The sequence below is a fragment of the Lepus europaeus genome, chromosome 17 (genome assembly GCF_033115175.1).
Source record: "Lepus europaeus isolate LE1 chromosome 17, mLepTim1.pri, whole genome shotgun sequence".
Lineage (NCBI taxonomy): Eukaryota > Metazoa > Chordata > Mammalia > Lagomorpha > Leporidae > Lepus > Lepus europaeus.
In genome coordinates, this window is record NC_084843.1 from 3,847,930 (window position 1) to 3,872,099 (window position 24,170).

The following is a 24,170-nucleotide window of genomic DNA, read 5'->3' on the forward strand; positions in this document are numbered from 1 at the left end:
AGTGTGATGGGGAGGTCCCAGGGAGCTGGCACCCCTGGGAGCCAGCCTTCGCCCTGGGCACAGGAGCTACAAGCCAACGCTCTGTCTTCCTGCACCTCATGCAGATGACTGGGTGAGCCCCTCGAGGACGTCTTGGCAGAGCTGAGTCCCCAGCTGTGGTCTCAGTCACGTCCTAATGTCCTCTGCGTGACCCTTGCCCTCGCTCCTAGTCTTGGGACTGCCTCCCAGTTCAACCATCTGCACCCAAGTTCTGGTTCTGGGCTCCTCTTTTGGATACACCCAAACTAAGACAGAGGCCTTGGCCTGGGGCCCACATGGGGGAGGAAGGGAGTTGCTTTGCAGGGGCGCTGTGCACAGGGGCTCACACTCTCGCAGTGCCGGAGGCTGGAGTCCAGAGTCAAGGTGACACCCTCGAGAGCCCTGGAGAGAAGGGGTTCTGTGCCTCCCCCCAGCGGAGGCAGCACCAGGCGCTCCCCGGTTGGTAGAGACATCACTCCGTTTCCACGTCATCCTCATGTGGTCTGTCTCTGTGGCCCAGTCTCCTCTTCTTAGGACACAGTCACGAGGAATGGGGCCCCCAAAGCCGGCATGGTCTCAGCTTGTTCCATCTCTCACAAGCCTGCCTCCCAGTCGGGTCCCATCGGGAGGTGAGGGGGGTTGGGAGTTCAGCCTCTGACTCTGGGGGCACAAGTCCCCTGGATGGCTGGCTCTCAGGTGTGGAGCCTGGGTTTGGGGTGAAGGCCTCGTCGCCTCTCCTGAGCCCTCCAGTGGTTGGGAATGCAAGAAGTGCTGAGCCACCATCTTTCCCGGGACCCTGCGGCACACACACAGTGGCAAGCTGGGTGCTTCTGTCTCACGGGGGCTTCCTTTGAGGTTGGCCTAGGCGTTGTCCCGCTGTGGATGCTCAGTCCTTTCGGGGCAGTGGACGCAGGCAGAGCTGGCTCGGTCTGTTGGCCCCTGGCTGATGCAAACCACCTCTGCTTTCCATCCCTCTTGCCCTGTCCACGGTCTCAGGATGTGCCTGCCCCTCACGTGTCCAGTTCTGCTGCCCCAAGGGAGGGCCCTGACCGCACGCAGAGCGCAGTGAGGCGCTGCTCGTCTTATAAGACCTCCGAGACCCCCAGACCCACGCAGAGAAGCCAGCAACTGAAGAGCTGCAGCGGCAAGCGGATCTCAACAGGTGACTTTTGTTGGAGAGAGAAATAAAAGGTTTTAAATCATCCATTTCTGTTACTATTTTTTAAAAATTATTAATTTTCATTTATTTGAAAGAGAGATGCACAGAGAAGAGCAGAGAGAGAGAGAGAGAGAGAGAGAGCGAGCAAGCTTCATCCACTGGTCACTCTCCAAATGCCTGCAACAGCCAGGGCTGGGCCAGGCCAGGTCCGATGCAGGAGCCCCAAATTCCATCCGCGTCTCACCTGCCTCCTGGGAGCACATGACAGCGACCTGGAACTGAAAGTGCAGCTGGGGGACTGGCGCTGTGGCGTAATGGTTAAAGCCACCCCTGCCATGCGGGCATCATCCCATGTGAGCGCCGGTTTGAGTCCTGGCTGCTCCACTTCTGATCCAGCTCTCTGCTATGGCCTGGGAAAGCAGTAGAAGATGCCCAAGTCCTTGGGCCCCTGCACCTGCGTGGGAGACCTAGAAGAAGCTCCTGGCTCCTGGCTTCGGATTAGCACAGCTCTGGCTGTTGAGTGGCCATCTGGGGAGTGAACCAGTAGATGGAAGACCTTCTTCTCTCTCTCTCTGCCTTTCTGTAACTCTGCCTTTCAAATAAATAAAATAAAATAAAGTACAGCTGGTACTTGAGCCCAGGATCCAATGTTGGTGCTGGTATTCTCTAGTGGTATCTTTTTTTTTTTTTTCTTTTTTTAAGATTTGTTTGTTCATTTGAAAGTCAGAGTTTCAGAGAGAGAGACAGATCTTCGGTCTGCTGGTTTACTCCCCAGATGGCTGTAACGTTAAGGGCTGGGCCAGGAGCCAAGAGCTTCATTCGGGTCTCCCACGTTCATGGCAGGGGCCCAAGCATTGGGGCCATCCTCTTCTGCTTTTCCTAGGCCATTAGCAGGGAGCGGGATGGGAAGTGGAGCAGGTGGGACTCGAACCAATGCCCGTATGGGATGCTGGTGCTGCAGGCAGTGGCTTTACCTGCTACACCACAATGGTGGCCTCCTCAAGTATTATCCTAACCACCACACCAAGCACTTGCTTCAAATCATCCATTTACATAACAGGGCTCATAAAAACGTATCAAATTAATGCACCAAATAGCAAAAGGAATAGGTCTAAATTCCGCATTAAGTCCAGGGCAACAGAAAGGAAAAAAATGGGTGTGGGGAGGTTGTGGAGGGAGGACAGGAGGGGGGCACCAGAGCGAGAGAGCTGGGGCCCATCAGGGACGCACAGATGTGCCAGGAGAGGGGCTGGAGGGAGGCCCAGCGGCTGTGGGTTACGGAGAAAGCATCACGAGGACTGACCATGGACTTCAAGGGAGCTGTCATCTCCCTCCGCAAACTGGAGAAAGCACTGCCAGGGCTCAGGGGCTGCCGGGACTGGGGAGCAGCAGGCTCCCTGGAGCGCGCTCTGGGACTCTGCAGATCCACTGAGAGCTGGGCCCCCCACCCCCACCCCGCCCGGCAGTCATGCGCCCACTCCCACCTCTGCAGCTGCTTCTGTGCAGGTTGGGGCTACATTTGCTAAGTCCTGAAATGAATGATCTTTGGAAACCAAGTCTCTCCTCCTAGGGAAATCGTGTCCTAACGACAAGGCTCACGAGTGAAACAGAGAAACCAGAAGAATGAGACGCAGGCAGTAATCAAAGTAGAAGTTTATCCTTGCACCACAATGCTTTTAGATCTTGCAATCTGCACAAAGAATTCAGCAACATTCACTGGCATTATAATGAGAGCAAGATCAATTGTAAATGGACAAAAAGGAAACAGGAGCTTTGGAACCGTAATGCACACATACAAAGATTGCACATAAATTAAACACGACTTAGTGAAAGCAAAGAGTATCAGTAATTAGTCATACATTTTTAAAAAAATGACACAGGCATGTTCCCATGGAGAAACACAGCTCTCAGACTCACTTTTACAAGTCTCTAAAAGTACATAAAAATATCTTTGAAGACTCCGGTAGGCGTTCCTCCTTCATCCAGCACAGGGGGAGAATGGCCAAGTGGTCACACGGTGACCGGCAGGCTGCAGACCAGAGCCAGTCTTCTGATCGCTTCTAGCGTCGGAATGCAACTGCACACCACGGAGAGAGACGCAAGAGGGGGCGTGACGGTGTCCACTCTGGGCCGTCCTTTTCTGTCCGCTCGACTTGCTCTCACTGAAGGGCGTGAGCCTGGACGTTCCAGGCCACACAGTGGAGATGCGCAAGTCCCCAGTCGCTTCTCCTCTCCCCACACAGCTGCTCCAAGGCCAGGAAATGGCTCGGGGCTGTGAGGCTGCAGCCCCCCTCGGAAGGCAAGGGCTGCCCCTGCCTGGGGAGTCCAATCCTGGTCCAGGGAGTGAGGTTTCTGCTTTGCTTCTGGAATGGGAAGTGACTGGGAAGAGGCAGACACCTGGGGATGGCCCCAGGGGCCAGGGACACACAGAGGAAGGGCTCTCTCCTGAGGACACCCGGAAAAGGTCCACCTTAAAGGATTCTTGATACAAGAGACACCGGTGAGACCATCAAAGGCATCAAAGACCCCGACTAAGAGCTGCTGCACTGGGGCCAAGTCCATGCCCCTCGACTGTCACCTGGGACTGTGGGATCAGTGACCAGCCGGAGTCACTGCCACCCTAACAAGCAGGCTCTGTTTCCAGGGCTCGGGGGCTGAAGGACCCCACCTCCTTCTCCCTCCTTCCGTCAAAGAAAGGCATTGGAGCTTGGGGTTCTCACAGTGGCAACACCCAGGGCCACCCCGTTTCCTCTTCCTCTACACGCCGTCACAGTGCAGAGGGGAGGGGGCGCCTCCGGCAACAGTGCGTAAGCCAGGGCTGGAGCTGCTCGTGACCGTGGTGACACACAGTGTGCCTTCCTCCGTCCAGCGCTGCCCTCGGGTGGGGCTCGGGCAGTGGGCAGTTAGCAGCTTGGGCACCTGTGAGCCCATGTCACAGCCATGACTTACCCTGCAGGTGCACCTGCACGCGTGACACACGAGAAGGCATGAACGTGCAGCAGAGGGCTGATCAGTTATGAATAAAAACGTCACGTAAGGCCTTTGTAGCTTTATCTTTTGAAAAGCAAAAGAGGTACCAAAGCCACACATATTAAATGCTTTTAGTAAGTTAGACCAGCTGTCTTTCCTTTTGTGTTGTGCTCATTTGCTGGGTATCTAACAGCCACAGAAAGAGAACTGCTACTAAATAAATTGATGTTCCCACACTCACACCTCCCCACCTTTGCTGTCCCTAAGCCAATCCTGTGAGTGGGATCTTTACATTATCCAGTGTCCAAGGTCGAAGTTCTCAGCAGTTTTTCTGTTACAAAATAAGCTAGAATTTAGAGTATGCATTTCACCCTCTCTTTCTTTTATTAAACAGGAAGTGAGACTTAAAAAAAAAACTGTATAAATCTAAACTTTAAGGTTTCTCTTCTTACAAACCCTCGGCTTTTTACAAGAAATAGTTAAATACCAAAATGCTTTTCAGAAAATGTAAAGTCTGCTTGTTTGGGTTCTCCCACTGTTGCTACCCGGAAGTGTGCTCCTGGATTCTGTGCGTCCTGGTCTCTCGGCTTCACCTGAACGTCTGGACAGGAAGTGCTCTGCTGGTGAGCCTGCAGGCAGGCCTCAAGACCTGACAGGCAGCTGGGGCGGACCGGGACGGGAGGCAGAAATGCAGTTGGCTGGATTCTCTGAGCCAAACGGATGGACAGATGGACAGCGAGCACTGGGAGCACGGTGCCAACGGCTGCTTTTGCTGTACCCCAGGCCGTGGACGAGAGGACCGGATCGGCCCAGTGTCTGCATCTCACCCAGACAAGGTGGGGTAGACGACAGCGCAGCCTCCAGCTACTGTACGGTGTCTCAGACCTGAATTTCGGCTGAAAAGTCTTTGATCTCAAAAATGTGCAGGTGAGCCCCATGGGCTGGGAGGGCGACTTGCCCAGAGGCCCTGTTTACAACGTACCCTCACAGTTTGCCTTCAGAAATGCTGCTGCCCAGGGTGGGAAGCTGAGAGCTAGGAGGGTGAACCTGAACTTTACCTGAACTCTGAGTCCTCCCCTGGGTTCTTAATGAGGACCTTGTGTTCAGCATCTCGCGTAAGCACACCGAGCATCTGAGACTGACGACACACACAGGTGCCGGACATGGGGAAATCAAGTGGCATGAATCTAATTAAACAGTAACATGTTTACTGATATTAGCAGAAATATATATTTGTGGCATAATATTTGACCTTAATACGTTACTCCAAGTTTAGAAAAGGGTATTTAAGATTTAATGACTTTATCACAGGTAGTCTTGGAAGCATAACAAAATATACAGAGAGAAACGAGGAAGGATCTTAATGTGAACTACGAAATAAATTAATGTGTTTTTACAAAATATACTGACCATTAAATTAAAAAATAGTTTAAGGCAGGAATCTTCATTTGAAATTAGCATAATCAGAAAATATATCAATAAAATCTTGTACCACTTTGTAGCAGAATTCATACTGTTCCTAAAAAGAAAAACAAGAGGGCATTAAAATGTTTCCCAAAAAGTGCTTGATTAACTCAAACTGGAGAAACATTCAAAAACAAGTGGTCATCTGACTGTTTAGAGAAATGTGCCACCCCTTATGCACAGCAGCTCCTGTTACGTAATTTGGATTTTAGGCACAGGAAAACTTCAAGGCAAGCTATCTTCCCACACAGAAAGAGTGTATGTAGCATAGTCTGAGTACAATGTCTTTGGTTCTCACATTAACTCGGAAAACAACTCCTTTCTGTATAACAAACGTTGTCATACAGACTTCAGAACGTGACAAAAGTTCATCGACAAAGGCCCAGGTGGAAGCCTGGATGGTTCTAAGCCTACATTCACGCTACAAAAGGGATGAGGTTTTATATGAAGGTTCCTAGAACTCTAGAGAAGAAAGCATTACTTTTGTGGAAGGTCATTGCTTTTAGAACACCTTGACATACTGAGAAACTGGCAGAGGAGGGGACCTCGAAGGCTTGGGACTGACAGGCAGCTTCCAACCTGCCTGGGCTGCCAAGGGTCTGGTTACCGGCACATCCTGCGTGGGACACAGGCACGTGGGCCTGGGAGAACGTGGGCCCGGGAGAACGCGGGCCAGGGAGAACGCGGGCCTGGGAGGACGCGGGCCTGGGAGGACGCGGGCCTGGGAGAAGGGCTACAGCAGCCCCCTCGCCTTCCCAACACCTTGGGGTCAGCCTCTTCCCATGCGCGGTCCACAAGGGTCCGGAGACTCTGGGCTTTAACTCTGGCCTGCTAAGCCCTTCCCCCAGTTAGTCTGGCCAGGATGGGGTGGAGTTGGTGTTCTAGAGATAGAAAAGTTGGGTCAAGAACTTCTGTCTTGGGGCCAGCGTTGTGACACAGTGGGTGAAGCTGCCACTGGCGGCACCTGCATCCCAATCTTACATGGGCGCTGGTTCGAGTCCTGGCTGCTCCACTTCCTATCCAGTTGCCTGCTAATGCGTCCATCTTCTGCTGAAGATGGACCAAGTGCTTGGATCCCTGCACCCAGGAGGGAGACCTGGAAGAAGCTCCTGGCTCCTGGCTTCAGACTGGCCCAGCTCTGGCCCTTGAAGCTATTTGGGGAGTAGCAAGTGGATGGAAGACCTTTCTCTCTGCCTCTCCCTCCTTCTTTCCTTCCCTCCCCCCTCCCCCTCCCTCTCTCTATCTCTCTGTCTCTCTTCCTCCAATTCTACCTTTCCAGTAAATATTTTTAAAGAACGAAAGAACTTTGGTGTTGGGGCCGGCTGGTGTTGTGGCAGAGCAGGCAAAGCTGCCCCCTGCGGCACCGGCATCCCATGTGGGTGCTGGTTCACGTTCCGGCTGCTCTACCTCTGACCCAGCTCCCTGCTAATGCACCTGGGAAATCAGCGGAAGGTAGCCCGAGTGCTTGGGCCGCTGCACCTACATGGGAGACCTGGATGAAAGTGCTGGCTCCTGGCTTCAGCCTGGCCCAGCCCCGGCTGTTAACAGCCATCTGGGGAGTGAAGCAGCGGACGGAAGATCTCTTTGTCTTCTAACTTTGCCTTTCAAATAAATAAATATTTTAAAAAATGATCATTGGTCTTACACGGGGAGAGGAACACCTGGCCCATGGGCGCTGTAAGACCTGCAAGATCACTTGATCTGGCCCTGCCCAGGCAATCATAGGCAGTACTCCAAGTTCACCATGTCTACAGAGGCGAACTCTTAAAGCAGTAGTTTTGTAGGGCCCATGAGTGATGCTGTAATACCCATAGAGTCCTGGCAGGAAAAGGGTTCCCCACCCCTGTGAAGAGAACACGAAGGCTCTGGGGAGCAAACACAGGCTGACTGTGCACTCGCCTCCAGCCGCCAAGATTCCCGCAGGAGCACGAAGCTCCCCGAGGACACAGGAGAGGGGATTTTCCAAAGCAAAGCTGAACACACAGGCCAGTACTGCGTGCCCGCCACACACCGGCTTCTGGCCCGACCTCTCCGACGTCCCCACTGGCTGGCTCTGATCCGGGAGGGCGGTGGAGGCGGTCACCGTCTCTCAGCCTCCACAGCAGACGCGCGTGCCAACTGCTGACTGCCCCGGCTGCTTCTTGGGCACAAGGATTGGCGGCCAGGGGTCGGTCCTTGGCAGGACGCTGGGATGACACAGGCCATGCCGCCAGTCACACCGGTGGCCATTTCCGATCGAGGCAAGCAAACACGCAGTGGCCTTTGGAAAACCAGTTCTGGAGAGCAGGCCAGCAGGGACTTGGGAGACAGGTCTTCCCGTGCAGCCAACCACTAGACAATGGCTGCCGAGCCAACACTGAGCCACTGTGTTCTCTGCCTAGACAGTCCCACCAGCAGTTAGGGTGGCAAAGCCGCCCAGACTGGAGTCAGCCAGGTCGGGCTTCCACCTCCTCACAGCACCTATGGGTCCAGGCTGGCAAAACGAGGTGATGAAGCTGTTTGGCGAGCTCCCACCCCTGAGGTCGTAGCCCTCACTTCCTGCCTCACCACTTGCCTAGGAGCACTTACTGTGTGCCCAACAGGGGACTAGGTGCCAAGTTCATGTGTTTATCTTTTAAAGTTTTATTTTTTAAAATTTATTTGAGATCCTGGGGCGGGGGGCTGGGAGATCCATCTTCCATCTTCTGCTTCACTTCCCAAACGTCCAAAACAGCCAGGGCTGGGCTGGGCTAAGCCAGGAGCTGGGGACTGAGTCCCGATCGCCCCACAGTGGCAGGGACCAATCACTTGTTACTGCTGCCTCCCAGGGTCTGCATTAGCAGCAAACTGGGGTCAGGAATCCCGGCTGGAGACTGGAATTAAAATCCAGGTACTCAGATAACAGGTGTCCAAACGCCCACTCTCAAATGCCGACTTTGAAAGTCAGGTTCCGGAATGTTCTATCATGCGGTTACCAGGCAAGAGAGCACCGAGAGGGGCCAGGAAATATCTGAGGGCAGCATCCCAGGAAGGCAGCAGAGAGAAGGCAGGAGCAGGGGAGCAGAACTGAGCCAGGAAGGCCCTCGGACGCCAGGTACTGGTGCAGAACAGCACCCTGGCCAGGCAGACAGGTGCATGAGCTCCGGGAGCCCCAGGCAGCCCACACAACTGTGCGTCCCCTCCCACCACCCAAGGCCATTGGCCGCCTTCAGCTGGGTGCCTGCCCCCAGCCTGGCACTCCGGGTGTCCCGATGCACTTACGGCAAGTTTTGCACAGTGACCCTACAGGCAGTGCCATCACCCCCGTTTTCACGGAAAGGAATTGAAGCCTGGAACGTGGAAGGCTCACGGCCAAGTTCTTGGAGCCCCAAGGGAGCCCCGCCGTGAGCCCGGGAAGATAGCCCCGAACCAAGCTCAGAGGAACCACAACTTCTCTTTTTAAACGCAACGTACTCTAAAATCCGTTTCTAACGGACACCTGGGAATGAGGTGTATCGATGGGGTGCGATGTGATGGCCAGGCAGGACTAAGTCCTGGGGAAGCCAGCAGCAGAACTACACACAAGAAAGCAACCGAAGGGGGCTGGCTCACTAAAAACCGGATTCCATTCGGAGGAGGTTCGTCACATTTTGATTAATGACTATGGTTTTGACCTAAGATTCTTCTGTAGTCTTCCCCGGGGGCTGGACCCCCATCCAAGTCCCCAGCAAGGAGGGGCCTGGGATGCGGCCCTGTGCAAACTGCAGCTGGCTCTCCTTGGGATAGTCCCCCCTCCTTCCCCGCTTACTCAACCAAGCAGCTCCTTTCATGGAACATCAAATGCACGGCTCCTCCGGAAACCTCCCCGCTGGGGTTCTTACCAGGGTTTGCACCATGTGCGGCCTCTGAAGTCGCAGACTCTTCACAGCCTGAAACACGTCCAGGAGTCCCTCGGCTTTGACACGCTCCAGAATGTTGCTGAGGGCGATGAACGTGCCCGTCCGCCCGGCTCCAGCGCTGGGGAGAGCGGAGAGCGGAGAGCGAGGGCCTCGTGAGCACCTCCAGCCCGCCCTCGGCCCCTGCGGCCGGGGCTGAAGCGGGCTCACCGGCAAGATCAGCCTTGACTGGATTTTGCACAAGAAAATCCCTAGGACGGCTCCCCATGCACAGCGCCCAGGAGCCCGTGTAACGGGTCAGGCCAGTGGTCGGTCCTGAAGCTGGTGCAGCCACCTCCCCCTCCCCTGCACACACAGGGGTCTCCACGTGCGGCTCTGAGCTGGCACTGGGGGCCTGGCCAGATCCTCCCGGTTCAGGTCTAAGGGGCAGGTGATCCTGGCCCAGGCTCCTTCCCTGCGCCAGGCGCTGGCTTCTGAAGCGGGTGGTGCTGACAGGTGGCAGGGAGGGATGCCAAGAGGAAGGGCACCCACTGCCAGGAACACACAGACAGAGACTCAGGGCCCTGCAGTCTGCCTGCTTCTCTGCACAAAAGGCTCGAGAGCAGAGCCCAGCCTGCTAGGAAGGCAGGCACAAAGGAGGTGGGGTCGGCTGCAGCTCCCAGTGCCCTCTGGGGATGCACGGGTGCTGGGGTCCCGGGGTCTCACCAGGAGGCCTAGCTGATGATCCCGTCCTGCTGCGTGGACTGTCCCCACAGAAGCCTTCCCACGGGAGGGCCTCCTTGCGGGACCCGGTTCACCTGGCTCCCCCAGCGCCCTGCACAGGGGAAACTCACAGCCCCGGGTCATAGAGGCAGAGCTGAAAGACCTCTACCAAGTCAGGGACTGAAAACCAAGGTGTGTGCTCCCCCTGCTGGCCAGGCCAGGAGTGCACCCAAGGGGTCCAGGCTGTTAACCTCCCGCTCCCTTGGCTACAAAGGGCGGGGGCAAGAGATCGTCATAAAAAGTGGGAGCCACACATGTGGGAACAGAGACAGAAGTGCAGTTATTAGAGGCCAAACAGCACCACCCAAGAATGGAGGCAGGGGCTGGCTCGGTGGCTCAGCGCCGGCATCCCACTTGGATGCTGGTTCCTGTCCTGGCTGCTTCCCGTCTGATCCATCTCCCTGTAGATGGCCTGGGAAAGCAGCAGAGGATGGCCCAAGTGCTTGGGCCCCTGCCACCCACGTGGGAGACCCGAAGGAAGCTCCAGGTTTCTGGCTTTGGCCTGGCCCAACCCTGGCTGTTATGGCCATCTGGGGAGTGAACCAGCAGGTGGAAGACCTCCGTCTCTTCCTCTCTTTGTAACTCTGAATTTAGAATAAATATATATTTTTTAAGAATAAAGCAATAAAGCAGCCCAAACTCCTGCTTGAACGAGCTCTGCACCAGTGACCAAGGCCGGCCAGCAGGAGGACAGGGAGGAAGATGAGTGGGCGGGTCCTCCCCGGGGGCTGGACGGCCCCTCCCACCCTCCGTGTGCCGGGGATCCAAGTGCTCCCTGGCTGCACAGCTGTCTTGGGGTATGGCCCTGTGTACCCCTTGGCCACTGGCCTGACTCTGGGACAAAGGTCAGGAGGCTACAGGCCTCCTTGGGTCACCGTAGCCTGGGCTTCACAGGTGGCCACACCCACCTCGCCAAGCCGAGGGGAGAGGATGGAGGGGAGAGAACGGGGCAGCACGTGGCCCCGTAGCCGGAACCAGAAGTCCGGCAACCGAGGACAGGCGTGCGTTTGCCAGAGCTTCGCTGGGCCACTTGTGGCGCCTTCACAAGCACAAGGAAACATGGGTTTGGGTCTTTCTCCGACTGCCGCGCCCAGTGCATCGCGCACTGGATCGGGCGGTGTCCAGCACTTGGTGGAGCTGGGCGTGATGAGTGGCAGGAGGCACAGAACACAGAGGGTCCTGGGATGGCATCGTTGGGACAGGGCCCCAGGCGCCCCCCGCCACAGCACCCCGCCGAGGGGCGCCCCAGTGCCGCTCACCTGCAGTGCACAGTGATGGGGTGGTTGCCTGTCTGCTGCTGCTGCTTCTGCACGGCGGCAATGAGGTCGATCATGCCTTTGCCCTCGGCGGGAATCCCGATCTCGGGCCAGCCGTGGAAGTGGAACTGGCGCACCACGCGGATCTGCTCCTCCTGGCGCGCCAGCGGCTGCGGCGAGAAAGGGATCTCAGTGCTGCCCGCTCCCACACTGCCGGCCCCGGGGGAAGGCCCCGGGCCCACTCGCCCTCCGGGGGCAGGTGGGAGCACCCAGAACCCTCCCGGGGCCTCTGCAGTAGCCCTGCTTACCCGGGAGGAGAAGGCAAGGGGGTGGCTGTGCAGGACACCCAGAGGACAGCCCCTGGAGCCCCGGACAGGCCCTGCCCAACCCTCCCAGGGTCCTGGGCAGCTCTGCTTGAGACAATGGAGTCGTCTCAAGAAGCTGGGGCCCGGCCCCACGGTGAGTCAGCTCACCCACGGCTGGTCCAGAGATCCCACTCTTTGCCAGAAAACAGAGTGAGCAGTGCACCAGGGGCTGTGGGGGCCCCGAGAAGGCCCTGGGGGAGGGCCCCTCTGCTCCCTTGGCTCCTCCTGTCCCGGCTGCTGTCTGCCTTTCTCCCAAGAGAGAGGGGACTGAGAGGAGTGAAATGGGAGAGCGCAGCCTCTGCCCCACCACGCTCCTTGCCAGCGAGGATGCAGGTGGCCACAAGGGGGCGACTTCTACAGGAGACCTGCCCATGGACAAGGGAGCGCTGGCCAGTCACAGTAAGCTGGGTTCCGGAGAGCCGGGCGCAGGACATGCAGAGCCCTGAGCAATGGCTGCCGCCCGTCAGGAGCACACGGGTGTCAAGAGCTGTGGCAACAATACCTGACTGCAGGTGACCAGGAAGTCCCGCACACTGATGCCTTCCGACAAGGAATCGCTCTTGATTTCGATCGTGATTTCTCCATGGATAACTGAGCCCTCTGTGGGCCAGTACTGGTAGCACTTATCCTTGGGGGAGGGGTAAGAGAAAGCCATGAGTCCCAGAATCAAAATCCACTGCTGGAAGCTCTGGCCTCGCGATGTGGAGTCACCCTCACACCTTCTAACACATCTTCTTGGACCAAGACATTTGCACACGAATGTGAATGCCCAGGAACGCCTGTTGACCGGGGGAACACAGAGCCCACAGATGGACCATGCGTGTCCGGAGCTTCGATCCACAGCAGAAAGGGGAGTTAGCTCAATAAGCAGAGCTGGGAAAACCAGCTTTGCAGGTGGGGAAAGCACACTGCCTCCCTGACTCACACCGTATGGAGGCTGAGCAGACGCCCAGCTCTCCCAGAGTTGGGTAATGTGGGGCTGCACTGCCCCATGTGGCCGTCTTGACCCTTCCTAAAACACGAGCCGAGACAGTGTGAGACGTAAGGTCAAAGCCCAAACTGTGAGACACGTAGAAGAGAGTATCATCTGAGTTGGAGGCACAGAGCGTTTACTACACAAGATCCAAAGAGCTAAGGCACTGGGGGCCAGAAACAGAAACATCAAGGTCACTTCCCGTCATCAACAAACATCCAGAGATCGAAAAGACTGCACTTAAGAAGCTTGTGATTCCTAGGACCAGCAGAGGGTGAGTGGCGAGGGAACAGAAAGAACACCTCAAACCCAACAAGGAGAGGGTAGACAACCCCACAGAGAAATGGGCGCAAGGCAGGAACAGGCAATTCGCACAAGGAGAAATATTCCATCCATAAATGTGGGGGTGTTTAAAAAAGTTCTCAGAAAATGGAATCAAAACTAAGTTAATTTTGGTGCAAAAACTTTTGAAATCCATGAATGTGAGGGATCTTTAAAAAGTTCTTGGAAATGTATATTATGAAAAATACGTATAGATATCAAATTTTTTTTTTGCATCCAAACAAGCTTTTCTTTTAATTCTCTTTTGTCATAAACCTTTTAAAAACAGGTGTATTTATCTATTTGAAAGGTAGAGTGACAGAGAGGGCAGGATGGCAGGGGAGGGGGAGAGAGAATCTTTCATCTACTGGTTTCCCAAGGCCCACAGCAGCTGAGGCTGGGTCAGGCTGAAGCCAGAGCCAAGAACTCCACGCAGGTCTCCCATGTGCATGGCAGGAGCCCCCCCAGCTCCCTCCCAGGATGTGCGTTAGCAGGAAATTGGAATTGGAAGTGGAGGCAGGACTTGACCCCAGGCACTCGGATAAAAGATGTGGGCACCCCAGGTGGTGGCTTTCCCTACTATGGAACCCCCAAACTTTTTGCGATGCCCTCCCTTGTACACAAAGTGATGCCCAAGCTTGTGGGAATCAGAAAGATCCACACCAAAGCCACAGGAAGGAGATGGGATTTATACCTACTCGGGAACAAGACTGGGACATCGAGACTACGAGGCAGGTGAAGGAGAGATCTAACACGCCGCCACTGTCCACTTTGAAAGCCATGGCCGCTTTGGAAAGCCTTTAGCACTTGTCTTGTGAACTCCAACTTTCTCACGCTCTCCAGCGTAAACTTTAGTCTCTTGGGCACCTACTAGTCCTTGGGCAGCGTAAGATGCACAGAAATGTGTGGACAGCAATGAAACAGAATGGGCCCTGTGCCCATGGCAGGAAAAGGGCTTAATGAACGGGCACAGGCTGTGTGGTTTGTGTAGTGGAACAGAGCGAGATGACGACAGAGAACGCACGGGTGTAGACGTCAACACAGACAAACATCAAAAGCTCAATTCTGAGTGGAAAAGGCAAATCTTAAAAGACTACATACCGTGGTGGTATTGTTTAAACCCAGACATAAGCCAAACACGTTTCTTTAGACATACCAATACCAATATATGATTTTAAAGAAATTGTTAAAAAGCAAAGAACGCATCCACTAGAATGTCCTGAATCAAAAAGACAAACAACACGTGTTGGTGAGGATGTGGTGACCGGAAGCCTTGCCCCGTGCTGGAGTGGCTACAAGTCTGACAGTTCTACAGAGGTGACCAACGATAAAACGTAGGACATTGAATTAACCATGACCCAGCAGTTCCAGGCCTGAGAAATAAAAGAGAAATTCCCACACAAAGACCTGCGCATGGATGTTCATAGCAGGACTGTCCCTCACGTGTGGGGAAAACCGGACGCCTGTCAGTGGACTAGTGGACGAATAAAACATAGTGGTCCGTGGGGTGGAGTACCGCGTGTCATGCACGGGAGTGAAATCCTGACTCAGGCTAAACCTGGCTGGACCTTGAACACATCAGAGTGCAAGAACTCGGTCCCCAAGGTGACAGCTTGTGTGACGTCACTGCTGTGACGGCGTCCAGCACAGAGAAACCCGCAGAGTCAGAAAGCGGATCGGGGATGCCAGGGCACGAGGCAAGGAGGAAAGAGGGGTGACCGCTGCTGGCACAGGCTTTCCTTTTGAGGAATTCTAGAATGTTCTAGAATTTGGCAGAAGCTAGGGTTGCACAGATCTGTGAACACACTAAACCCTCGGCTCATACCCTTTAAAAGGTAAGTTGTATGGTAGTGACTTATATCTCAATTAAGCAATTTTTTTTAAAAGCAAAGAAATCTAAGCACAAATCGAGAGTCGTGGTTACGTCTTAGGAGAGCGCTGAGACACATGTTGTTGGTGGAAGTTGGGTTTTTCTGCTGGGTGCCGGGCTCCTGAGTGTGTGTTACATGAGCAAACACAATGCGAGAAGGCAGCTCTCTGGGAAAAGGGCACCAGGTCACTCATCCAGTGCCAGGGCAGCGTCAGGCGCGCAGACCAGTGTCTGAGTCTTTAGATTAAAGAAAAAAAAAAAAGGAGGGGGGAATAGACGTCTTTGTCTTTAGCAGGTTGTGACCTTGCCCAGTGCAAAATGGCAGCGCTTCACGGAGGTCCAGCAAGGGGCAGCAGGGAGCTGTGGTGAGCGAAAGGCAAGGGTACAGGGCGTGGTCTGCACCTCCAGGCTCTCTCCTTCCTCCGCGTCTGCCTGGCCTCGCCCACGTGTGTGCAGCACTGAGGCACGCGGGGCATCTGACCTGCACCGCTACAGGGCCTCGGGGCTTCGGTGCTCACCTGCTCCCTCTCCTGCACCTCCGTGAGCATCACGATCGTGTGGCACTTCCACTCCCACACCATCCTCCAGAAGTCCTCCACCGTGTGAGCCAGCGGCCCCTGCGTGGCGATGAAGTGGTCCTTCTGCCGGTAGCCCTGCGGGGGCAGGGGAGCAGAGGTTAGGGGCTGACTGCACTCCCTCCCAGCTCCACTGCAGCGGACCAAAGGAAACCCTCCCAGCTGCCACTGCCTGAGCCACACCCCAGTCTGCACCAGCTTGGCCCACAGGGCAGGTGGGACGCCCCCGCCATCAGCCCCGGGAGCATCTATCAGTGAGGGTGAGGAACTGGCAGGTCCACGTCCACAGCCCCTGGCGGCTCCTGTGTGTGACAGCCAATCAGCATCGTGGTGGTGAGAGGGCCCTGGGCGGGGAGCTGGAGGAAGGGGCTCTCTACCAGGACCCCACCGACCTCATCTGCAGGTGGAAATAGCAGGATGTGCCTGGATGCCCTTTGCTGCCCCCGCTGCATGCCCTGCACGCCCAACCAGTCACACGGTCCTCATGAGCACTGGGTGCAGAACTGCACACGTGCAATGCGAGTGTAAGAGAGCAACAGCTGTGCGTGACAGGTGAGCTAAGACAGCCTGCACTCAGCAGGGGCTCTGTGACCTACCCCCAACGTCCACGCCTCACTTACACAGTTCTATCTGAGAGGCAGAGCAACAAGGGGACAAAGAGGGAGAGAGAGGGACAGCTCTTCCGTCTGCTGGTTCAGTCCGTGAACGTCTGCAACAGCCAGAGCTGGGCCAGGCTGAAGCCAGAGCCAGGAGCTCCACCTGGTCTCCCGCCTGGGTGTCAGGGATGGAGGCACTGAGGTCATCACCTGCTGCCTCCCACGGGCATCAGCGGGAGGCAGAGGGAGGACTCGGTCCCAAGCGCTCCGATGCGCGTGTGGGCGTCCTGGGGGGCAGCTCAGCCTGCTGTACCACGACCCCCACTATTCATTCTTCCCAAAGCGACTCACTCTCCTAACCGCAGGGCCGAGTGTCTGGAAAACCCACCACCTCTTTCTGACTGGGAAGACGAGGTATGAGAGCCTGGTGGCCCACCCGGAGGGGGCAGGGGGCCCGCGTACGTACGTCGATGAAGGACGCGTTGATGTAGTCTGTGTGCTCCTGGCCCCTCTTCATGGAAAGGATCACTCGGTTGAAGTCGTCTGCAAAGCGACACGCCCTTAGTTAGCGGGAAAACGGCCCTGCCTGGCACGCGTTCGTCTGTGGCAAACAGCTTCCCACACGCACGGCAGAGCTGCTAACGCAATCCCTGGGAGAAGCCAGCTCCGGGGCAGGTTCTGTTCCACAGCACCATGGGGACAGAGGTGGCCTTGGGATGGTGGAGCCGGTGTGGGGGCTGTGGAGCGGGTGTGGGGCTGTGGAGCAGGTGAGGGGCCATGGAGCAGGTGTGGGGGGCCGTGGGGCAGGTGTGGGGTCGTGGAGCAGGTGTGGGGGGCCGTGGGGCAGGTGTGGGGCCGTGGAGTGGGTGTGGGGCCGTGGGGCAGGTGTGGGGCCGTGGAGCGGGTGTAAGGGCCATGGAGTGGGTGTGGGGCCGTGGAGCGGGTGTGGGGCCGTGGAGCGGGTGTAAGGGCCATGGAGTGGGTGTGGGGCCGTGGAGCGGGTGTGGGGCCGTGGTTCTGGTGTGGGGCCGTGGTTCTGGTGTGGGTGGTGGAGCAGTGCGGGGCCGTGGAGTGGGTGTGACCATCACACGAGGCAGTGAGCCAGGTGAAGGCTTCCCCTCTCAGCCAGGTGCTCTGTCGCGGCCTCTGGAGTCCGCCTTGGGGCCGTATTGCGTGGGTTTCTCTTTTCCCGGGGTGAGACCCTCGATGGGCTCCACACCTGCCCACCGCACGTGGCCCTGCCTCCTTGCTGACTGTTCCCACGGCTGCTCGGTTGCTCTCCCTCCCCTACCATGCCGGTGGCAGGCCGGGGTCCCTTCCCACCCTGGGCCCATTTCTTGCCCTCTGCAAGGCTGGAGTCTCCTGGACAGTCCCAGCTGTTTGCCCCAGGTCTGACGTGGCCCCTCGCCCCACGTGTGCTCATTCTCACTGTCCCTCTGTGTTGGGGACACATCCACCCAGGCCTTGGGAATCAATCCCGCCCACGGCGAGCCTCTGGGCTTCTGTGGCACACTCCCTGTGGGCTGGTCCCTGGTCTCGGCCGCCCATCCCCCACCTCTAAGTCCCTGTCCCAAGCTGCCCACACGCTGAGCCACACGGGGCCGCCTGGGGCACCCAGGGCCTCCCAGGTGGCTCTCTGCTCCCGACACCTGGCCCAGCACCCACGCCAGCCTGCAGGGCTCCTGCTCTGAGCCTCCGCAGGCCTCGGAGCCTCGGGACAGCTTACACGGGATGATCTGGATGACCCTGGCCTTCTTCATGTTGGCCGGCAGGTTGCCCGTCCGCATGTTCTCCTTCATGATCCGCACGTTTGTCAGTTTCTGCAGCCGAAAAGACACAAGGCCACTGCTGAAACCCAGACTCTAGCGAGCAGCCGCTCCCCGGGGTGACAGCGCCACTGGCACGGGCACCTGCTGCCACCTCGGGTCGGGGAAGGGGCTCCTTAGTCCTGGGAGAGAAATCCACCGCCTCCTTCCGTCTACCTGGCCGTGTCTGGGCTCAGCCGGCAGGGGGAGCACTCACCCTGAACTCCTCCTCCAGGCCCATCTTGTGGAAGTGCGTGGCGCTCCCGTGCAGGGTCTGCAGGTGCTTCTCCAGGGAGGACACGTCCAGCTCAGTGTCGCCGTAGAGGTAGTACTCCAGCAGGGCTTGGTAGATGAACGTGTACTGCATCTGCGGGGACCAGACGGCCACACCCTCGACCCTGCCATGCGGGGCCCGGCAGCCCGAAGCAGCCGCTCTCTGCCCGTTCACTTTGTACCCTCAGGAGGTGGAGTGGCCATGTGTGATGACTGTGCATGGCTTGGGGGGGGATGTGGCCTCCACCGAGGCCGCCAGTCCCTGTCCCTCCAGCATCGTCTGGGGGGCAGCATGACCACCCCAGGTCCCACGAGGCCACAAAGGGCGAGGGCAGGAAGTGGACAGAGGCAGGACAGGGAGTGAAGCCAGGTCTAACGAGGGGAGCTCAGGGCTGCCTGCCACCTGCCTAGCAAAGGCAGGGTCCTCTGTGCGGGGACTGTCGTGAGCTCCCACGGCACAGGTGGCAGGGCCGTCACTCACGTCTGTCTGGACCATCTGTGGCCGCTGGTTGCGGATGCGCGACACAAACTCAAAGACGTCGACCTTCTGCTCAGCGTGCATCATGGCCATCATGGCGTCGATGACGATGAAGGTGCCTGTCCGGCCCACGCCCGCGCTTGGGGAGGAGGAGAGAGGCCACCCTGTGAGCCCCGCCCCTGAAAGGAGCCACAGGGCCCCCGACACTGCCTGCCCTAGACTCAAGGCAGCTTTCCTAGGGGAATGAGAGGCGGGCCTACTGTACGCCACCAGAGGGCGCTGCAGCCTCAGTGAAATGATTCCCACCTGCTCCTACAGCGTGGGGGTTGAAAGGCGTTTTATAAGAGCGGCCACAGGGAGCTTTGCCTGAAGCTGAATACATCATTTTCCTCTCTGTTACCAGACTTGGTCTTGTTGCCACCGTGTCACTGCTTCCTGGCCAGGGGCGGCATCCGAAGGACCCGGGATTTCAGAGCAACATCTCAGGGGCTCAGCACCCTCCTCTATGCAGCCGAGCCCGGGGGTCACCTGTCCCAGGGGTCACCTGTCCCAGGGCACTGAGCCAGGAGGGGATATCTGTTACCAGACCAGGCAAACTCCGCCCAGCAGGGGCTCGCGGCCAAGACACAGCTGTGACACACCTGTGACAGGTGACAGCCCCTGCCTTCCTGCGTGGAGGTGGCTTCTGTCCTTGGTGGTGCTGTCTGTAACAGCTGGAAATTCAGGCTCTGGTCACAGGGACGCCAGGCAAGGCCATGCAGGGGCCCCAGCTCCACCCGTGAGGCTCTGGTGTTGTGCGGAGCCCACTGCAGGCAGAGCCCCCGGGGGGTCTTTTCCACCACAGATGGAAACCGAGGCAGACAGTGGGGGAAGTGGTGGGCAGCGAGGGACCTGGGCCTCCAGGACAGCCTGCTCTCGGTGATGCCCTGGGGGTCCCCCGCCCTGGAAGACTCTGAGTTTTCCTATGAACATGTGTGTGTGTGCGCATGCGTGTGTGTGCGTGTGTGTGTGTGTGTAGGAGCCTGGTTTCCAGCTCTGCTCCCAGGGTGACCCAGGGTCCTCGGTGGCGCTGCAGGGGAGGCCACGTGGACGGTCCACAGCCCATGCCAGCAACCAGGGCCACTCAGCCGCCGGCCTTCCACACTGGCCTCCCCACCAGAGGCCACCGAGGCCGGGTTCTGCTCACGTGGGACACGCTATGGGCCGACATCCCTCTCGCTCCGCCCGTGCGCGTCTCGGCTTCGGCTGCGATCGGCAATGTGTGCACAGCGCCCAGCCTGCCCCTCTGTCCCTGGGGCCGGCGTGGACCTACCTGCAGTGGACCACGATGGGCCCAGCGTGCGCGGGGTTGAGGGTCTTCACTTTCTTCAGGAACTTGAGCATCCCGATGGGGGTGAAAGGCACCCCGAAGTCCGGCCAGCTGGTGAAGTGCAGCTGGGAGACCAGCCGCGGGGCTCTGCAGCCGTCGGGCAGCTGCTGCGGGGAGGGGGGCACCGGGACATGAGTGCGGGGACGGCCCCCACCCGCCCCCAGCATCTCCCATCACACTGGCTCCGCCCCCCAGCCCTTGGCCGTCCAGACTGTGGTGCGGGGGGGGGGGGGCGCTGCATGGGGGAGGGGATGGCCCATCCCCCCCAGGATGCCCTGTGCTGCCTGCAGGGGCTCTGTGCTGGACGGAGAGAAAGGCCCACTGGCACCTGGCCACGCCCCAGGAGCCAGCCTGTAGGCAGGGCCTCTCCTGCTTGGCCTGGAGGGCCCCATGGCACGGCCAGGTCCCGGGTGACTGACGGCTCAGCCACGCGCTCCGAACGTCTCAGGCATGGGGCATGGGGAGTGTGATGCGGGCAGCTGCTCCCGCAGAGCCTCAGCCCTGCTCAGCCCCAGGTACCACAGCCTCTGGGTTATGTGCCCTGCTCCAGGCTGGGGGAGGGCACGTGTGCGTATGCCTGTGTGTACATGTGTGTGTCTGCATGCTCCCATATGCCTGTGTGTGGTCTGTGCTAATGTGTACACGTGCACGTCTGTGACCACGTGTACATGCGTGTGCACGCATGTATGCCTGTGCCTATATATGCATGTGTATGTGACCATGTGGACATTTGTGTATATGACCCTGTGCTGTGTGCCCACGTGTGTGTCTATTTGTACATATGTGTATGTGACAATGTGTTCATGTGCGTGTATGTGCCTATGTGTGCATGTGTGTATGTCTGTGACGATGTGGGCAAGTGGGTGAGTGTACATGTCCGTGCACATGTGTACATGTGTCTGTGGCGTCTGCACACGTGCGCATGCATGTGCATTTCTGTGCATGTGTGTGTCTGACGTGTGCACACACGTGTGTGCATGTGCCTGGGAGGCACACGGGGAATGGCAGGCACAATAAAGCTCCTGCTTCTCCCGGCACAGCCTCATCGCCTGCTCACGCCACCTGTGGTTCCTGAGAAGCAGCCTTAGGCTCCCAGCTCCCACAGGCGAGTGCCTCTCCATCTTCCCCTCCTCTTCCTCGCACAGAGGGTTTTTATTAAGTCCTCCGTGGACTCTTAGGGTGGAATCGGGGGACACAAATGTGGGACACAATGGGGAGCAGGACCGTGAGGTGCCTCACTGCAGCCTGGGAACCGGCATCGCAGGCACCCTCCCCCGGGAGGCTGGCGGGGGGCCCTGCAGGGAGGGGCGTCCAGCGCTCAGCACACCCAGGTCCTAGACCCCTGACCCGTCGGCCCCCAGCCCAGCCTGGCCACATGCCACAGCCCCTCCAGCCACAGCCCTCCCTCAGCGTCACTGCAGTGCAGGGGCAGGCAGAGCCCCCCCCCCACATACATACTACATACATGGAAGCCTGTGCACTGTGACATGCGTATACACACACATACTACATACATAGACGCCTCAGCACTGTGACATGTGTACACACATACATACTACATAGATGCCTGAGTACTGTGACATGTGTATACACACATACATACTACATACATAGACACCTGAGTACTGTGACATGTGTACACACATACATACTAATACATAGACGCCTGAGTACTGTGACATGTATACACACATACACACTACATACATAGATGCCTCAGTACTGTGACATGTGTACACACATACATACTACATACATAGACGCCTCAGTACTGTGACATGTGTACACACACATACTATATACATAGATGCCTGAGTACTGTGACATGTATACACACATACACACTACATACATAGACGCCTCAGTACTGTGACATGTGTACACACACATACTACATACATAGATGCCTGAGTACTGTGACATGTGTGTACACACATACACACTACAGACACAGGAGCCTGTGCACTGTGACATGTGTATACACACAACACACTACACACATGGAAGCCTGTGCACTGTGACACATGTGTGTACACATGCATACATACTATATACATGGAAGTCTGTGCACTGTCACATGCACACAACACCCTACACACACGGGAGCCTGCGCATTGTGACATGTGTGTACACGTGCACACTCTCTACACACATGGGAGCCTGCACACTGTGACGTGTGTGTACACATACATACACTCTACACACGGGAACCTGTGCACTGTGACGTGTGTGTACACATACATACACCCTACACACACGGGAGCCTGTGCACTGTGACGTGTGTGTACACATACATACACACTACACACACAGGAGCCTTTGCACTGTGACATGTGTGTACACATGCACACACACTACACAGGGAGCCTGTGCACTGTGACATGTGTATACACATACACTCTACACACACAGGAGCCTGTGCACTGTGACGTGTGTGTACACATACACTCTACACACACGGGAGCCTGTGCACTGTGATGTGTGTACATGTGCACACTCTCTACACACGGGAACCTGTGCACTGTGACGTGTGCATACACGTGCACACACACTACACACAGGAGCCTGTGCACTGTGACACGGGCTCTCCCACATGAGCCTCCCCGGGGCCGCGCGGCCGCAGCGCTTACTGGCTGGATGCAGAACTTGCGGACGGTGTAGTCCACCAAGACCACGCAGTCTTCCACGCACACCCGGATGTTCCCGTAGGTCCAGCAGCCCTGGTCAGGCCAGTACTGGTAGCACTTCTCCTGCACGGAACAAGTGCAGAGACAGCGGGGCTGAGGGTGGGCTCACGGCCGCCCCCACCCTCCCCAGAGCTGGCAGGGAACCCTGGCAGGGTGTCTTCCTTCCCAATGGGGACACTGAGGCTGCACACTGGTTAAAGGCAGCCCTGAGCCTCTAATGAGCGGGCCTGGGCTCTCGGATTTGGACACACAATACCTGAAGGGATGGCGCCCGCCTGCAGGGGGCATAGGTCTGCCCAAGGCACCCTGGGGGGCTCTGGGCTTTGACAAGTCCTGCAGGCGTCTGGCAGTGGCCCCCGAGGGCCAGGGCCCCGTGTGACGTCGCAAGGATCGACACTCTCACAGAACAAAAGGCCGCTGTCACCACAGGCCTGCACCCCGAGTTGTGGCACAGATGGGGTGATCCCGGCCTGGCCGGCCCTGGGTGAGCGTCGGCCGCTGGGGGCCCTGCAGGCCCTCCCGAGGGTTCTGCCGCGGCCTTCGTGTCTATGGCTGCCCCTGAGCCCCGGCCCGCCCCCTCTGCCGTCAGACCACGGGTGCCAGGGCAGCTGCGTGTTGCAATGCGCAGCTCAGGATGTGGAGGGCGAGACCACAAGAGAAATGCAAGCAAGTGCGAAAACGGGAACTGTGTTGAGCAATGATCTCATGTGAGCGGGTGCGGGCCCAGAGGCACCGGCGGGGCAGTCCTGAGTCAGAGCAGTGGAAAAATCCAGGCGGAGGCTCCGGGGGAGGAGTGGAGCGGAGATGCCGGGTAGCCTGGCAACAGTGCCACGGGGGTGGGGGTGGGGCTCTCCCAGCCCCTCGGCCTCTGCACAGGCGCCACCGTGCGTCAGGGCCGCACAGCCAGCCCCCAGGAAGCCCGTGGGCGCCTGGTGGTGGGGACCCTGAGGTCCCAGTGAGGGGCCGACTTCCTGTTCCAGTGTAGGGGGGAAGCAGGGTCACGGGTCCTGCCCCGGGGGGCCCCAAGCATGCTCCGTCGTGGTGACTCAGGATGGCCCAGGCAGGGTTTGCACGGTGGGGAGGGGGGCCCCGGCCCAGCTCCCTGGAAAACAAAAGGACTCCCAGAGCTCCATCTCCTCTCTGGCCGGAAACCAGAACCTGCGCCGCAGGCTGCTTCCTGTGCTCTCTGGCATGGACGCTGTTGGTAGGCGGGCGTGGCACGGCCGCCTTCCCTGCTGGCCCCTCCGGAGGCCCGGCCCCTGCCCACAAGGCGGCAGCCCTTCCCGGGGGCCTCGGGGGGCCGGTCAGCACTCTGTAGGTCCCCGAGGGGGGACTGAGGGCAGAGGGGCTGGGCAGGGGCTGGGCAGGTGGGGCC

At 57.8% G+C, this 24,170-nt stretch overlaps 1 protein-coding gene across 3 annotated transcripts in view; it reads right to left on the reverse strand.

Annotated features, from left to right (window-relative positions):
• Positions 1-2,846: 2,846 nt before the first annotated feature.
• Positions 2,847-24,170, reverse strand: part of PTPRE (protein tyrosine phosphatase receptor type E) — a 157,540-nt gene continuing 136,216 nt past the window's right edge. For 2 of the 3 annotated variants that reach the window (XM_062214505.1, XM_062214507.1), the window contains 11 exons: positions 22,739-22,858; positions 20,052-20,215; positions 18,743-18,878; positions 18,206-18,355; positions 17,910-18,003; positions 16,650-16,726; positions 15,531-15,665; positions 12,351-12,476; positions 11,487-11,653; positions 9,451-9,586; positions 2,847-5,666 (listed from right to left, as the gene is read on the reverse strand). In XM_062214505.1, the coding sequence (XP_062070489.1) occupies positions 5,592-5,666; positions 9,451-9,586; positions 11,487-11,653; positions 12,351-12,476; positions 15,531-15,665; positions 16,650-16,726; positions 17,910-18,003; positions 18,206-18,355; positions 18,743-18,878; positions 20,052-20,215; positions 22,739-22,858 (1,380 nt within the window). In that variant the 3' untranslated portion in view covers positions 2,847-5,591. The remainder of the gene's footprint in view (positions 5,667-9,450; positions 9,587-11,486; positions 11,654-12,350; positions 12,477-15,530; positions 15,666-16,649; positions 16,727-17,909; positions 18,004-18,205; positions 18,356-18,742; positions 18,879-20,051; positions 20,216-22,738; positions 22,859-24,170) is intronic. The other variant, XM_062214506.1, reaches the window with a different exon arrangement.